Genomic DNA, 15,521 nt, shown 5'->3' with positions numbered 1-15,521 from the left:
TAGTGATAACTTGAAATGGTGCTGGAAAAAAACATTCAGGAGGTGGTGCCAAAGTTTTCTCTGCCTATTGTTCCCCACTGGAACTTCAAACTATATTTTCTCTGAAAAGCAGGATTGTTTTAGAGAAAATTATACCTGGCTGCAATGGTGCAACGATGCCTTGATTCATGCTGCCAGTAGTTTGGGCAGCATAAATTGACTTACAGGTTCCTTTTAATGAAGACCATCCATTTCTTAACGTAAAAAAGGTGTGAGGTAGCGCTGTTATTCAGTTAGGGGATCCTCGCTAGGCAGCGAACAAAACACATCCGGCACCAGGTTTTCCACAAAACCAAAACAGTCCATGTGGTTTATTCAGCAGCATAAACCCATTGAAGCAACACAAAGTTCATATACATTATAGCGTCCATTATAGCTTCACTTTGGTTATCCTTATATCACACAGGTAATGCAATTGTCCATTACACATGCTCTTCAGCCTCAGTGTTTTCTCACCCACGTCAGGGTCACTCGTGGTTCCTTCACCATCATGCGGCAGACGTCCATTCCCTCCAGGGAATTACCAGGCACATGCAGCCATTAACACAGCGTTCACTTGCTGTCAGAAGGCAGCCCCCATCTCTCTCTCAGACAGGACCTTCCACACTGGACAAACCAGGTCCCAGCATTCAACCCATGTGACCTACCCTGGCAACATTATATGGTCCATAGCCACGCCCACCGGGTCACATGACTATGAACTCATCACAGGTCCTTCAAGCATTTACACACTCTTTACAACAGTGTTCTTTAAAAACACCCACTGGGTGGGTTTGTAGGTAACCAGGTCTGCCCATCTCTATAGTTACCTGGAGACTTCTCCCTGACACATTGAAGCAACACCTCAGCAATGTCATTGCTGATCCACACACATACATAAGTCTCCTTCTCAAGGCCACCCACCTTGAGATACATAACGGTCCTTCCATATTCTGCCACTCATCCTCTCTCTTGGGACATTCACACAGCGCCCCCTAGCGGACACAGTGGTTATTACACCACAAAGGGTATAATATTTCTTATCTTCAAAACAACAATACAAAATAATTGCTGCATAACAGAAATCCACATATATGACATGCTGATCATCAAGCCCAACCCATTGTTCCACCCTCAATGGCTTCTTCCAATTTTTTGTGATGTGCAAAAATTATGAAGATATTGACTAAAGAAACATGAAACACAAAAATGAGATACTTTCTTCTGTTTTAAGATGGCAACCCAATATCCTTCATAAGGAGTCCTAGCCAAATGTCGTCCATGCCGAGTCAGCCACAAATGCTTCCAAAGACCGCCAACCCCAATGTCAAACAAAAGTGACATATATATAATAGATGGTGTTTGGTGTGAAATAATAAATTTATTATACATCTCAATTGAAAAACCTACAAAAAAAATCTATATCCACTGTACATGTGGTTTATCCACAAGAAATACTGTGGCTAGAAATAAGCTATAATATAAAAGGTAGTGAGTGCTTCTACGTGAGTCAGCTGTCAAGCAATACTAAATTCTTAACATACTTATAGGTCACATTTCTTGTGTCTGTGATATTTGTACTTTTAGTTTTGTAGATGTGTCATAATTACTATTTGGATTGGATGACTCATTGTATTTGTACTCTGTACAGTATGTGTCCAAAGATAAAATCTAGAAGCATTCCTAAAAGTGAATAAAAATTGTTACTTTGTTCCACTTTTAATTCACCTATTAAGAACTTCATAGTATACATGTATGCTCTGCAATAGAAAACAGCAGGTTTAAAGACGTTGTCCACTTCCTTTATATTAATAACAGCCAGCAACTCCACAATCAGCTATTCCTGCTGCCGGATGTGCTCAGTTGCGGAGCAAAACAGCACACCTCCATCAACTGAATAGCGGCTGCAGCTGGGTACTGCAGATACAGTGTTATTCATTTGAATGGAAGCAAATGTGCAGTATCTGGCCGTGGTCATTATAAAGTTGATGGAGCTGTGCAGCTCAGCAACTGATAGCATCCAGCCACTGCCGACACCAAGAACAGCTCACTGGCAGGGGTGCCGGGTGTTTCAACGTCGTCAATCTGATATTGCCGAATGATCCTATTGATAAGTCATCAGAACAAAATTAGTGGAGGTACAGTTCAAATGGTAATTCATATCACAGTTATAAGGTTGCTTTCCATTTCTCAAGATAGCCTCAATTACAGTAACATAGAATAGTGAAGGAAAATAAACCTCAAAATTAATGATGACCTCATATGAGCAGAGGACATTCCTTCTTGACAACAAACAGTACAATCAAAATAAATTCCTGGATACCTTGTAACATTTTTCCTAATTTGCTATTTGCCTTGGCAGCATCCCTTTGTAATGTATCATTGTTACTAGAGATATGCAAATCGATCCATGAAGGATCGAGTTTAAGACAAATTTTCTGAAATCCTCAGATTCACGCAAATTGAGATTCGGTTTGTGGTTTGCAAAAAAAAGAAAAACTAGCCTAGCACCATTTCCCACACTGCTGAAGCATTACGGACCTTTAACATAATTTTGCGTGGCCATGTGGAACTCCCCAAAATGCTCTGCATCTGTGACATTTAGAGAATTATCATACCTTGTACAGTGGAATCATTTTCCATCTCCAGAGACACTGTATAAGTCTCTCTCTCCTGTAGAGTTTAAGTAATGGTGATCGCCGTCATCTCTCCCTTTCTCCTGTAGAATATAAGCTCTTATGGTCAGCAGGGTTCTCTATCTCTCTTGTATAGTGTAAGAGTAAACTCTTATTGCCGGTGGTGTCCTCTCTCTTTCTCTCTACTGTGGAGTCTAAACACTTCTATTCAGCAGGGTCCTCTATCTCCTGTGGAGTGTAAACCCTTATGGTCAGCAGGTTCCTCCCTCTTTCTCTCTCTCTCTCCTGTAGAGTGTAAGCCCTTATGGTCAGCAGGTTCCTCCCTCTTTCTCTCTCTCTCTCCTGTAGAGTGTAAGCCCTTATGGTCAGCAGGTTCCTCCATTTTTCTCTTTCTCTCTCTTACTCTCCTATAGCGTGCAAGCTCTTATGTTCAGCAGGGTCCTCTTTCTCCTGTAGATTGTAAACTCTTATGGTCAGCAGGGTCATCTCTCTCACCTGTAGAGTGTAAGTTCTCCTCTGTAGATTAAGGAGCTTAGTGCCATATGCAGATATTGAAATCTGAATATGATAAGGGTCATTATTAATCATTTGAAAATGAAAAGTGGTCTCTACTGACTCTGTGACACTCACACACATTACTGTAATTTGTTCCATCTATTTTTTTGTTCTTGGCCTGTATTAAAGATTAGAGATGGGTGGACACCTGGATGTTCGGGTCCGGTGAGTTCAGCCGAACAGTTACAAAAAGTTCAAGTTGGGTATGAACAGAACCAGACCTTAACCCGGACCCCATTCACTTGAATGGGGGGGCGGAACATCCGCTTCTGATCGGCAGCAAAATCATCACTGCTGGGCAGACAGTCGCGGTTCCCATGCTGTCAAAAGACAGTGTGAGCCAGCAGCTGTGATCGGAGGTACAAAGTTTACCTCCGGTCACTGGTGTCAGCTGATGGGACTACTGCTCCCATCAGCCGATGCCTGCTGCAGCTAATAACAGTGAGAGAAGAAGCGGCTGATGGGAGTATTCATTAGCGGGCACCTGCGCTGTGAATAATATAAATCAAAAAATATTGTGGGTTCCCCTGTATTTTTGATAACTAGCCAGGCAAAACTCACTGCTGCAACCCTCAGCTGTCAGCTTTAGCAAAGCTGGTTATCAAGAATATAGGGGTCCCCACTCCAATTTTTTTTTATTATTTAAAGAAATAATTTTAAAAAACGGCATGGGGTCCCCCAATTTTTGACAGCAAGGCAAACTAAAGCAGACAGCTTGGGACTGGTATTTTCAGACTGGTAAGGGGCCCTGGATATTGCCCCCCCAGCCTAAAAATAGCAGCCCACAGCTGCCCAGAAAAGGCGCCGATATTAGCTGCGTCAATTCTGGTGCTTTTCCCAGCTCTTCCCACTTGCCCTGTAGTGATGGCAAGCGTCTATAACACACCTATTCATTACTAATTCTATAGTCATATTATAAATAAACACAGCCAGAATAAAGTCTTTTAATTAATGATATACAGACACCTTTAATGATTCTAAATTAAACCATACTCACGTCAATGCCCAATTCATTGAAGCCCTCATTTCCTGTAATAAAACAAAAATAAAAAACAACCATATCCTTCACCTATCCGTTGTTCTGTCTCACGCTGTAATCCATATCTGGGGGATAAACAGTTTTCGACCTGGAAGGTGCCAAGATGCGACCGTCCAGACTGAGAACCACTGATGATGGAGCTGCTGCGAGAGCAGCATCAGTGACTAGTGGTGACGTCATCAAGGTTACCACAGGTCACTGAGACTGCATTCCCAGATGATTACCACAGGTCACTGAGACTGCATGTAATGGCTGTGTCTCACAATAAAAGGACATGGTTTAATCATATCACAGCTCCTGGGAAGGGGAGAAAGGGAGGGAAAAAAAACGAGTACACTGACAGTCCAGCATAGGATCACAGCTGATTCTTTCTTTCAAGTAAAACATTGTTTCAAAACAGGCAAGGACATACTTTACCTCACAAAAAGAATCTTCTGCGATTCCATGCTGTGCTATCTGTATATTCTCTATTGATGCCTCCTCTGCCCAAGAGCTGAGGTATGATCAGACCAAGTTCCTGCACATCCAGTTGTGGAAATTATTATTATTATTCCAAAATCTATTGATTATACTGAACTTTTGTTCATTGGAAACCCCTTTTAATATTTGAAACAGAAACCTTTGTTTGCAATTACAGAGGTCAGACGTTTACTGTCGTTCTTGACCAAGTTTGCACACACTGCAGCAGGGATTTTGGCCCACTCCTCCATACAGATCTTTCAGGTTTCGGGGATGTTGCTGGACAACATTGCGTTTCAGCACCCTCAAAGTATGATGTTTCCCCCACCATGCTTCACGTTTGTGACAGTGTTCCAGGGGTTGTACCCATCCTTCTGCTTCCGCCAAACACGGTGAGTAGAGCTGATACCACATGACTTTCTCTACCTTTTAAACAGGTAACAAGTTCAAACAGTTGCAGCTAATATAGGTAATGAATGAGTGCAGAGTAGGAGGGCTTCTTAAATAAAAACTAACAGGTCTGTGAGAACCAGAATTCTTGCTGCTTGGCAGGTGGTCAAATTTGTATTTCATGCTATAAAATGCAATTTAATTATGTAAAAATAATGCAATGTGATTTTCTGGTTTTATTTTTAGACTCTGTCTCTCACAGTTGAAGTGTACCTATGATAAAAAAAAATACAGACCTCTCCATTCTTTGTGGGAAAACTTACAAAATCGGCAGTGTATCAAGTACTTATTTTTACCACTGTAATTACCCTGAGATGCACATGCCATTAACCATCAGTACATCCTTCCTACAGAGAGTTGCACATAAATACTGTATGTGGCTATGATATATAAGTGACAATTCTGATGGATGGAAACTCTGGATGATAAATTGCACTGGAAAGTTCAGATAGTGAGGAAAACTAAGCCAACAGCACTTATGAGTCACTGGTCGATGTACTCAGACAGTTTTATGTCCTTCTCTAAGGTGTTGCCTGGCAGCATGTGCATTTAATAAGATCTCTATGCTCTGCCTTTGATAAAACGCTGATAAAATGATCAGCATGATAAGCACTTTAACAAGACTTCGGAGAATACCTCTATAAATGTGGCTCATCAGTTACAATTTTGACAAGTATAATCCAAACAACTAGCAAATTTTTGAGGGAGAAAGGGGAATTTCTTAAACTAAATTTAGATACTTTATTCACCTAAGAGGTTAAACCATAACTCTGGGTTTCTTTTCTTATGTTGGTGCTGGCATGATGCTACTAATGTAAGTTCCCTAACCGTAGTATTACACTTATTAGCCTCCATCTTCAGCTCTGGTTCCATGCCGCCATCTTGTGAGTGCAACTTCTGACTGACCAGAAGTCAGAGGTATCAGTCACAAAGTCTCAATGTAAGTCTATAAGAGGGTCGTTCTGGCCTTGTTCTGGCTCTGACAGACAAACATTGAGTTGTGACTTCAGGATTGCTCAGCAAACACTGGAGCATTCCGGCTGGTCACAAACTAATGGATATCTTATATAAAATGAATTGAAAGTGTAGTATATTCTTCCATTAAATTTTATGTAGTCCCATTTATCTGGCTTAATTTTGTCTACTGATATGTTTTGAACTCTTGAACCATTCCTTTTCAATGTCCTTAATGTACCTATTAAAAGAGGAAGCATACTTACCTCCCAGACCGGCACCATTCCTACACCATTCTTCATGTCACCTGAACGCTGCAGCCCATCCTGCTGTCACTGTTCTGTCAGATGGAAAAGTCTGGTCTGACAGAGGTGCAAAGGCTGCAACCCATTATTATTTTTATGTTTAGAGCACAATTGATTCCATGGCGCTATACATGTGAAAAGGGATTTCACATAGAATAAAAATATAGATTACAATGTCAATGATAAACTGGTAAAAAAGAGGTGGCTTACAGTCCACACCCATCAGCAGCCATTCATAAGCTGCAGTGCTCACTTGACATAATGTCACATTAATACTGAGGAATCACGGTGCTCAGAGCAGAGGGAACTGTGCTTTTTATTTTACATATGTTGAACAAGTTAATGGAGAATACAGCAATAATATTATAAATGCTGTGGTTGAAATATAATTTCATTTGACTGGACAAAATTCCAAATTCTATGCCTCAGTGATAAAGGTATTGTACGCTTTGGTCAATCTCTTATTGCGGAGATCCCCATAAATTGGCGCTGTGAATGAACAAAGTCACAAGTGAACAATTTCCATGCAGCACCACCAGAAAAGAAATAAAGCATTACAAAGTTCTTAAAGAAGTCAGTGGGCTTCTTATGTGATGTCTACTTCTCCAGAGTGAGTGACGCTCTTTGTGGATCAAGCCTAATTCCTTGTTAGCGTATTTAGTAAATGTTTTCCAAACCAAACAACTTCTTTATAAAGGAACAATAAACACTGAAAATGAATAAAAATACCCAAGTAATTCCGTAATCTCATTATTTTCTTTAATCCCTATGTCGCCTACTATTGCAATTGCAGGATTATTTACAAGTTCTTAAATTCTTAAATCGGCAAAATTGCAAACTGCATTGAATAACCAGTACATTTGCAATTTATCTTTTATTAAAAATCCTCTTTGTTCTCAAGAAAGAAATTATTTTTTATTTAATTGTTTATTGTTCATTGGCCAGTTTACCAGGCACTGCTGCTGTTTATCAGACATGGCTAGTTAGTCACCTATGTAATAAGCATAGCACTTATAATCTCTCTTCTATGCAGCTGACAAGGCTCATCACAAGGTTTATCAGTTCTGGCGCAACAAGCATGGCAGTGGAAGTGGCTCGTGTGCTTCGTAATAGTGAGATCAGACGTCCATGCAAGAACAGAGCAACACATGTTACACAAATCTGGAATGGTGGCTTGGAAAAAGGTGAAGAAACATTGACTAATATCGTCATAAGAAGCATTGGCTCGAATTTGCAAAAAAGTATGAAAAGTGGACAATAGAAGATTGTAAATGGGTGATTTGGAGCAATGAGACAAAAGTCAATAAACTAGGCTCTGATGGGTGCAAATGGGTCTGGAACAAACAAGGGAAAAAGGGGCTAACAGATCAAGAAATTGGAGAAACTGTCAAGTTCAGTGGAGGAATCTTGAAGATATAGGGTTGTTTCAAAGGCAAAGGTGTTGAATACTTGAGCAGGATTGATGGTGGTGTCAATTATAAGGTATATGTGAGTATGTTACCAGATGAATTACTTTGTACACTCCAGTTCTATGGGCATGAAAAGGACGACATTTTTACAGAAAGACAATGACCAGAAGCATTTGTCGAGAATGGCGAAAAAATGGTTCAATTACAATGAAATAGAGGTGCTGGAATGGCCCCCCACAGTCCCCAAACCGCAATCCAATCGAACACTTGGGGGTAGAGTTGAAGAAAAGGCCATATACATACCCAAGTGAGTTGACCAGTATGCACCAACTATGGGATCATGAAGAAAAGATCTGGAATCAGATGTTAGTCAAGACATGTTTGAATCTGATCTCATCAGGACTATGTAAGAAGATGAGACCAGACAGAATCAGCGTTGTGCAGTGCCCTTTAAGGGGCTGTCACCACTGTTGGTGGGGGTGTTTTCCTCTGAAAGGGTGAGACCTTTCTGTCAGACAACAGGGGGAGCGGGGTGCAAAAGGAGACCTGAGCATGAAAAAGGGCCAGACTTGGTGGGAAGGCGACAGGAGATGGTTGACTCCCTCTCCGCTGCTTCTACTGACAACTCCACTGTTCCCAGACCTCCGTGTGCTGACCTTGAGACTTCTCGTGATGTTATTCAGTTACCATCTGTATCTACACTGTTGCATACCCCTGTTTTACCCGAAATACCGGAACAATTATATAGAGACTACTCCGAGAGAACGCGGGTTGTTACAGATTGTACACGTGCTCGTGACCCGTGCCTGGTGCCATCCCTGAGACATTCACACAAAGTACTGTTTCTACGCCCCAGCGTACTCAAGACAAGCAGGACTGGATTAATTGGCACTGTTGGGCAGCAGTGTTACTCGTTTCTTCGTGGCAGAGCCAGAGACTTTGTACATCATTGGAGACGCCGCCGGGAGTTATTCCAGCCTTCCCCTTGCCAGAACTACAACCAATAAGTGTCCCATTTATTTTATATGTAGTTTTGCCATTTCCATGTCCTCCCTGCGTGGAGTGTCACTTGTTACTGACTTCTCACTAAACCCTTGTTAACCCTTCTCTATCTCCTGTTACTCACTGCATCCAAAGAACTGTTGCTTCTTACAACTATGCCCAGGCATTATATTGTAGCGAGGTCGTACAGGCACTTGGACTCCACACACACTACTGAGCATCATTTCCTTGTCTTGATGCATTTCCGCTGAAGTTGAATCAGCCTGTAATTTGGTTTTCCACTTTGATTGTGAGTATCATTCCAAATCCAGACCTCCATGAGATATTAAAACTATGATTTACATTGATCATTTTTATGTTTTATTGCTCTCAAAGCATTCTACTATGTAATGGATAAAGATTTGCAACTGGAATATTTCAGTCAGTGATATTTAGGATGTGGTATTTTAGTGTTCCCTTTATTTTTTAGAGACTCATACAAACTGTTTGCACATTTACATACATGAATAAAAAGGGATGACTTTAGTGAACAGACAATAAGATTATAAGGCTTTTTCAACAACTCCATTGAGACCCTTCAGATATACACATAAGAGTTTATGAATCCATCACGCCTCACACTGCTTTAGCTTTTACCAATTTGTTTGATGCCTCCACTGGAATTTGCCAAACTGGCTGCATCATGAAATAGTAGCTGCAGAGCTGAGTAAAAAGTTGTTTTAATTTTTTTAATTTCTCTTTCCTTGTGGAGATATTAGCTTATAAAATTTAGGTTATAATTTATGTTATAGGTCAAGTGGGCTTTACCAGAGTTTTTTTTCAGGAGGCATGTAATTTTTCCCCTGCATGCAGTTGACTAATCATAAGCAGGCAGCAGCACACAGGGAAGAAAGAACTTGCCTCCACAATCATTTAGAACAGGCTTTATCCTCTTGACATGTAATAACAGACAGCCCAGCTCTCACTGATCTCACTGCAGAACAGTAGGTGATTACTTAGTGACAGGAGCAGAGTAGAAACTAGTGTCATTAAAGCATCTTTCAGTTATCAGTGTGTGAGGAGAAGAGCAATGCAGCAGAGCTGAGCTCTTCTTCATTACAACCATGTCTGCAGCTTTCTTTTCACAATGCTGTTAGCTCTTCTATATGTGTGTTTATACTGTATACATCAATATATATGTTTTAATTATGGCTTTAGCCTTCATGCTATAATTTTCATTAGCACTCAAGCCCTTTATGCCTTTTAACAAATTAACCATAATTGCATGCTCCAGCTTAGTAGTACATCTGTCAGAGGCCGCATGCTCAAAAAGGTTACCCTGGCTAGACTTGGTGCAAGCCGCTCCATCTGGCAGATTCCACAGAAACCCTTGCCTTTACCCTTTAACCTCTTGTAAGATAGCGGACGGACAGGTCTTTGAGGAAAGATATATATCATCGAGGTTGGTAGCTTTGGTGATGTGAGCTCGGAAAGCATGCTCCAGCACGTATAGTGCTGAGAGAGTTATTAGGGCATTCCAGGGTCAGGTTTTATGAGCAGTCAAAAGAGATGGGCAGGAATGACTGCTCACATATCCCCACCTCACATATCCCCACCTTGGGGCGTGGTTTGGCAGATAAAATAGAGACCAAGTGTCTCATTCAGTGTCTGTCCCTGGAAGTGTGAAGGCCTCAAAGTGTGTTTGCTGAAAGACACTGACCTGAGCAAGTGGACCCACAGTACTAATGGACTGTTTATTTTCTGTTTGTTTTCACATGATGCCAGAGAAGGCTATCTTTTGTTTGCTTATGCTTAAGAAAGTTTATGAAGGTGAATAAACCTGACTGGACATTTTTATGAAAAACTGCTTCCTGTGCCTACTTTAACCACAGCTGAGTGAGTGAAACCTCTACACCCTGTACAGGAATCTGGACTCAAAGCAGGCTCCACTGAATTTCTTTTACAGAAGAGCTGCTATTCAGAGGAGCAAACCACAGGCAATAGAATAGTCAGGTAGCCGAGTCAGAATCAGAAGTTCAAAATCGTAAAGAATTGGAATAGTCAACAAGCAAGCCAAGGTAAAATATGAAGAATGTCCACTAGGAGAATAGCAAGGCACAAGTTACACATAAGCAGGTCAGATTATAACTAGCAGTGGACACCAGGATTTCAGGGTCTTAAATAGCTTGCAGCCCCACCCAAACCACACAGCAGTCAACGCTATGTCTCCCAATCTGGATGGGACTACAAGTCCCAGAGGACAAAAAAGTTAGAACTGTCGCTCCCCCGTCACTTACAACGAAAGCACAGAAAGGCCACAGAAGCAAAGGCAGTTAGGGTACACACTTATACAGATGTCACAAGTGGCACAGATGGTAGCATCACTAACATGCTAAGGTAGAATCATGGGTGTAAAGCCATTCAAAGGTTTTTTAAAAATATCTATGCAATTATTTTTCAGCGGTGTCGTGCTTGACCCAAGCTCACTATGTCCTTTCCTTTTCTTGTATAATCATGTGCATAAATCCCTGTTGTTTGTTAAAGTAATATGGTCTGAGAAAGGCACTGGTTCAATGCTGAAATACGTACCATTTTATCCTAAACAAACTACTTACTACTATACTGTCTAGCTATGTAAGCCAGCAGCACCACTGCTCACCCTTTTTCATACTTTTCTTTATTTTTTTAACTGCACATATTGACGTGACTTAGTGCTTGAGTTAAAACAGAAAAGATGCCTTTATATATTTCTTAGTCTCATCAATAGCATTGCAACTAAATTTTTTACTAAAGGATTACAGTTAGCATCAGTTAGTTGTGGTTATTCAGTTACTGTTTTTAATCACACTCGCATAGTCTATTTTAATTAGTGAAGTGTAAGAATTTTAGTGGAAAATTACTGTAATCATTACTATAGTACTGTTTTTCCTAGCAATCTATAAAATTATGGTTAGCATCACTTAACTGCGGGTGTTCAGTAGTTTTTAGAGACATTCTCAAAATATATTATTTGGGCGCATGGCTCGGAAGGGAAGGAGCACCGTTTGACTTTTTCAAAGCAAAATTGGCTGGAATTGAGATCGGATGCCATGTTGCGTTTAGAGAGCCCCTGATGTGCCTAAACAGTGGAAACCCCCACAAGTGACCCCATTTTGGAAACTAGATCATGTTTGATCGCAGTGTGCCGGTGCTTAATTTGCCGGGAGTGGTCCGTGACTTCTCCTGGCACATAGTGCTGGGTGTCAGCTGTGATAATCAGATGATACCCGGCAGCAATCAGCTGCGCTCCCCCCATGAGCGCCGCTGATCGATGATGACGTACTATCCCGTCCTTGGGAATTAAGTCCCAGGGAACATGGATGGAATAGTACGTCATATGGCAGAAAGGGGTTAAAACATGTGGCCAATTGTGATGTGCCTCAACTGCTTTGACACCTCAGGCACTCTGCAAACGTGACTTGGTACTTGCAATTTATTCCAGCCAAATTTACACATCAAAAGTCAAATAGTGCTTCTCCCTTCCAATGCTATAAAATTCTGTGAAGCACTTGTAGGAACTCATGCTCACAACACCTAAATTAATTATTTCGTGTAGTTTCCAAAATGTGGCCACTTTTGGGGGTTGCTGCTGATTAGGAACCTTAGGTGTTCTGTATTACAGCATGGCACCTGAAACTATCCAGCCAAATTTACAGCCTTAAAGTCAAATAGCAATCTCTCTCTTCTGCACTCTGCCGTATGCCCAAACAATACTTTCTTGACCACATATGGTGTATCATCGTACAAATTATGTCAGCCATTTTCTCCGAACCCAATATGTGCTGCTGGAGAAAATAGCGCAATAGGGTCTTATCTGGGAAACAAATGATTAGAATGATTAAATTGTACCCACCAATTTGAACCACAAAACAGGCTTAGGCTAGTTTCACACTAGTGTATGGAGGAGCTGCGGAGGGCTGCGGACTTCCTCAGTGAAGTTCCGCCCACTGCCGCGCTTCCTCCGGTCAGTTCTGCCTCCGTCAGCATGCTGCCTGCATACCCTATCTTTAGCATTAGGTACGCAGGCCATGCCGATGTATGTGGATGCCTCTGCGTGCGTCGTTTTGACGGTGCAGCGAACTGCGCATCATTCAAAAGTACAACTTATCCCACAAAAAAAAGCCCTTGTACATTTATGTAGAAGGATAGATAATAAGGTTAATGCTCTTGAAAGAAGGAGAGGGATAAATGACAATGCAAAAACAGAAATTTTCCATGTCGGCAAGAGTTTAATTAGCGATCCATAAAGATTTTTCTTATTTTGGGGTCAGTATTTCCTAAACAGTCATACCAGCTGAAAACAAGCAGTCATTTCCTCATAAAAGTCTATTGATTCAAAAAGTAAAGATGACTGGGTAAATGACTAATCTGTGCGTGGCTTTGATAAATTAACCTTATTGTTAAAATTTTACACAAATTCAACACTGCTACAAAAGCTTTCAACAAATTATTCCGAATGAGTTCTATATTTGAAACAATACATAACGGCTGTTCTGTTTCGAATGAAAAAAAGAGATTTTTAGCGTGCAATTTATAAATATTCATCAAACTACCGTATTAGTCTGGAAAGTATCACTTGTAAATCATGGTTTGTACCCCACTATCAACCACGTTAATGTTTATGTCTGTTTATCTGTTGCCTTTCCTCCATTATTTCAGTGCTTCATGTGTAATTTTATGTTATTTTACAGCGTCTCAATGCCTTGATTGTTCTTAAGATGAAGGTATGGAAGAGGACAGCTCCTGCTTTGATGCTCCTCTGTGCTGTGTTGTCCTTACTCGTTTGCACAGAAGTCTTACTCCGGAGCTGGAAAATCAGCTCAACCCCCTCTCAGTCAGTCATGGGTTCATCACCAAAGCGACCACGGAGATTTCCACGAGCCTCCGAACGCAAGCCTCCTATGATTTCACAATGTAAGAGCAGAATTATTTAGTGATCTTAAAGCGTTTAATTTTTCAATTTTTATGCATGTGTGTGAACATTTAATATAAAATAAGTGAATCAATATTGAGTGTAAAGTAATGAAGTCAAGATGCCGTACATTGTCACAATGAACAACATTGCAGATGTTGTCCTTGGAGGGATTTGAACCGAGGGCAAAGCATGGCAAAGCAATAGTGCTAACCACTGAGCCACCGTGCTTGATCAGCTAAACAGCGTTTCCAGTATGTTGAGAGGGGACAAGGAGAGGCCATCAGGGATCGAGCAATCATGGTGACAGATGCTGCAAGGGATTGGTGAGAATAAGAATCTCTTTGATTTTCTAACTAGTCTGTCCGACTCTGACTACTCCTTTAAAGTCAGATAAGGAGGATTTACTGATAATCTGCCCTGCTGGTATCCCATATAATAAAACTAAATTGAGACCAAAAGTACAAGCATTTTTTTCTTTATTTAATCATTAGTGGGGCTGGGCAGGTGCACGACTCTCTCTGGGGACATTGGCAGGTGAGGAGTTTGGGGCGGAACACCTGCTAAACCGTAATGCAGGGGTCCTAAGGCGTGCACAAGGAGGCCAGAAACCTCCCTTGGAGCAGAAAGGCAAAAATTCGCTTGATTTTGATTTTCAGTATGAATACAAACCAGGAAAGCGGGGTCTCACCATCCTTCTTACGTTTTGGGTTTTAAGCAGGAGGTGTCAGAAAAGTTACCACAGGAATAACTGGCTTGTGGCGGCCAAGCGTTCATAGCAATATTGCTTTTTGATCCTTTGATGTCAGCTCTTCCTATCATTGTGAAGCAGAATTTGGCAAGACTTGGATTGTTCACCCACAATGGCTAAATAAAGAAAAAACGCATGTAATTACGTTTCGGATTTGGATTTAATAAGTGAGATACCAGTAGCGCAGATTATCCGCAAATCCTCCTTATCTGTGTTTTCTCGGTCTAAAGCTGGAGTCACACATAGCGACTTACCAGCGACACCGACACCGATATCAAGGTGTCAGGATCGCTGGTAAGTCGCTATGTGATCGCTGGTGAGCTGTCACACAGACAGCTTCACCACCGATTAGCACAGCGATGCCGAGCTCCCGGCATCGCTTGCCATCCCTGTAAAAAATAGAATTAAAATAAAAAATATTGTTATTCTCACCTTCCGACGTCCCGCGCAGCATTCCCGCCTCTCTCCACGCTCCGGTCCCAGTAATCCTTTGCGAGAATGACCACGAGACATCACGGTCTCGCGGGAGCACGAAGTCTCGCGGTCATTCGTGCAAAGGATCACTGGGACCGGAGCGTAGAGAGAGGCGGTAATGCTGCGCGGGACGTCAGAAGGTGAGAATAACAATATTTTTTATTTTCATTCTATTTTTTACAGCAGATCGCTGGTCTCCCGCCTGTCACACGCAGCGATGCGCGCTGGCCAGCGGGAGACTAGCGACCAAAAAAATGTCCAGAGGTTTCTTTCAGCGATCAGCGATACCGGCAGGGGGGCCGCTCGCTGATCGCTGTCACACACAGCAATCTCGCTGGTGAGATCGCTGTTACGTCACAAAAGTTGTGACTCAGCAGCGATATCGCTAGCGAGATTGCTATGTGTGACTCCCGCTTTATGATTCGTTGGACCTGCAGCAGCTGAATGTACAAGTGATTGAAATATTGTGTATACACAACTAAATCAGGTTAGTATAACCTTATTTTATCACCTTTGTCTCCCTTGGATAAAACCTTATT

At 41.5% G+C, this 15,521-nt stretch overlaps 1 protein-coding gene across 1 annotated transcript in view; it reads left to right on the top strand.

The window, feature by feature from the left end:
- LOC141048653 (neurturin-like) overlaps positions 1-15,521 on the top strand; it is a 418,253-nt gene that overhangs the window by 362,097 nt on the left and 40,635 nt on the right. The window contains exon 2 of the mRNA XM_073544445.1: positions 13,537-13,759. Coding sequence (XP_073400546.1) covers positions 13,564-13,759 — 196 coding nt within the window. The 5' untranslated portion in view covers positions 13,537-13,563. The remainder of the gene's footprint in view (positions 1-13,536; positions 13,760-15,521) is intronic.

Source organism: Dendrobates tinctorius, unplaced genomic scaffold, assembly GCF_039654945.1.
Source record: "Dendrobates tinctorius isolate UK_male_01 unplaced genomic scaffold, ASM3965494v1 ptg000011l, whole genome shotgun sequence".
Lineage (NCBI taxonomy): Eukaryota > Metazoa > Chordata > Amphibia > Anura > Dendrobatidae > Dendrobates > Dendrobates tinctorius.
This window is presented reverse-complemented; position numbering and strand designations above follow the sequence as displayed.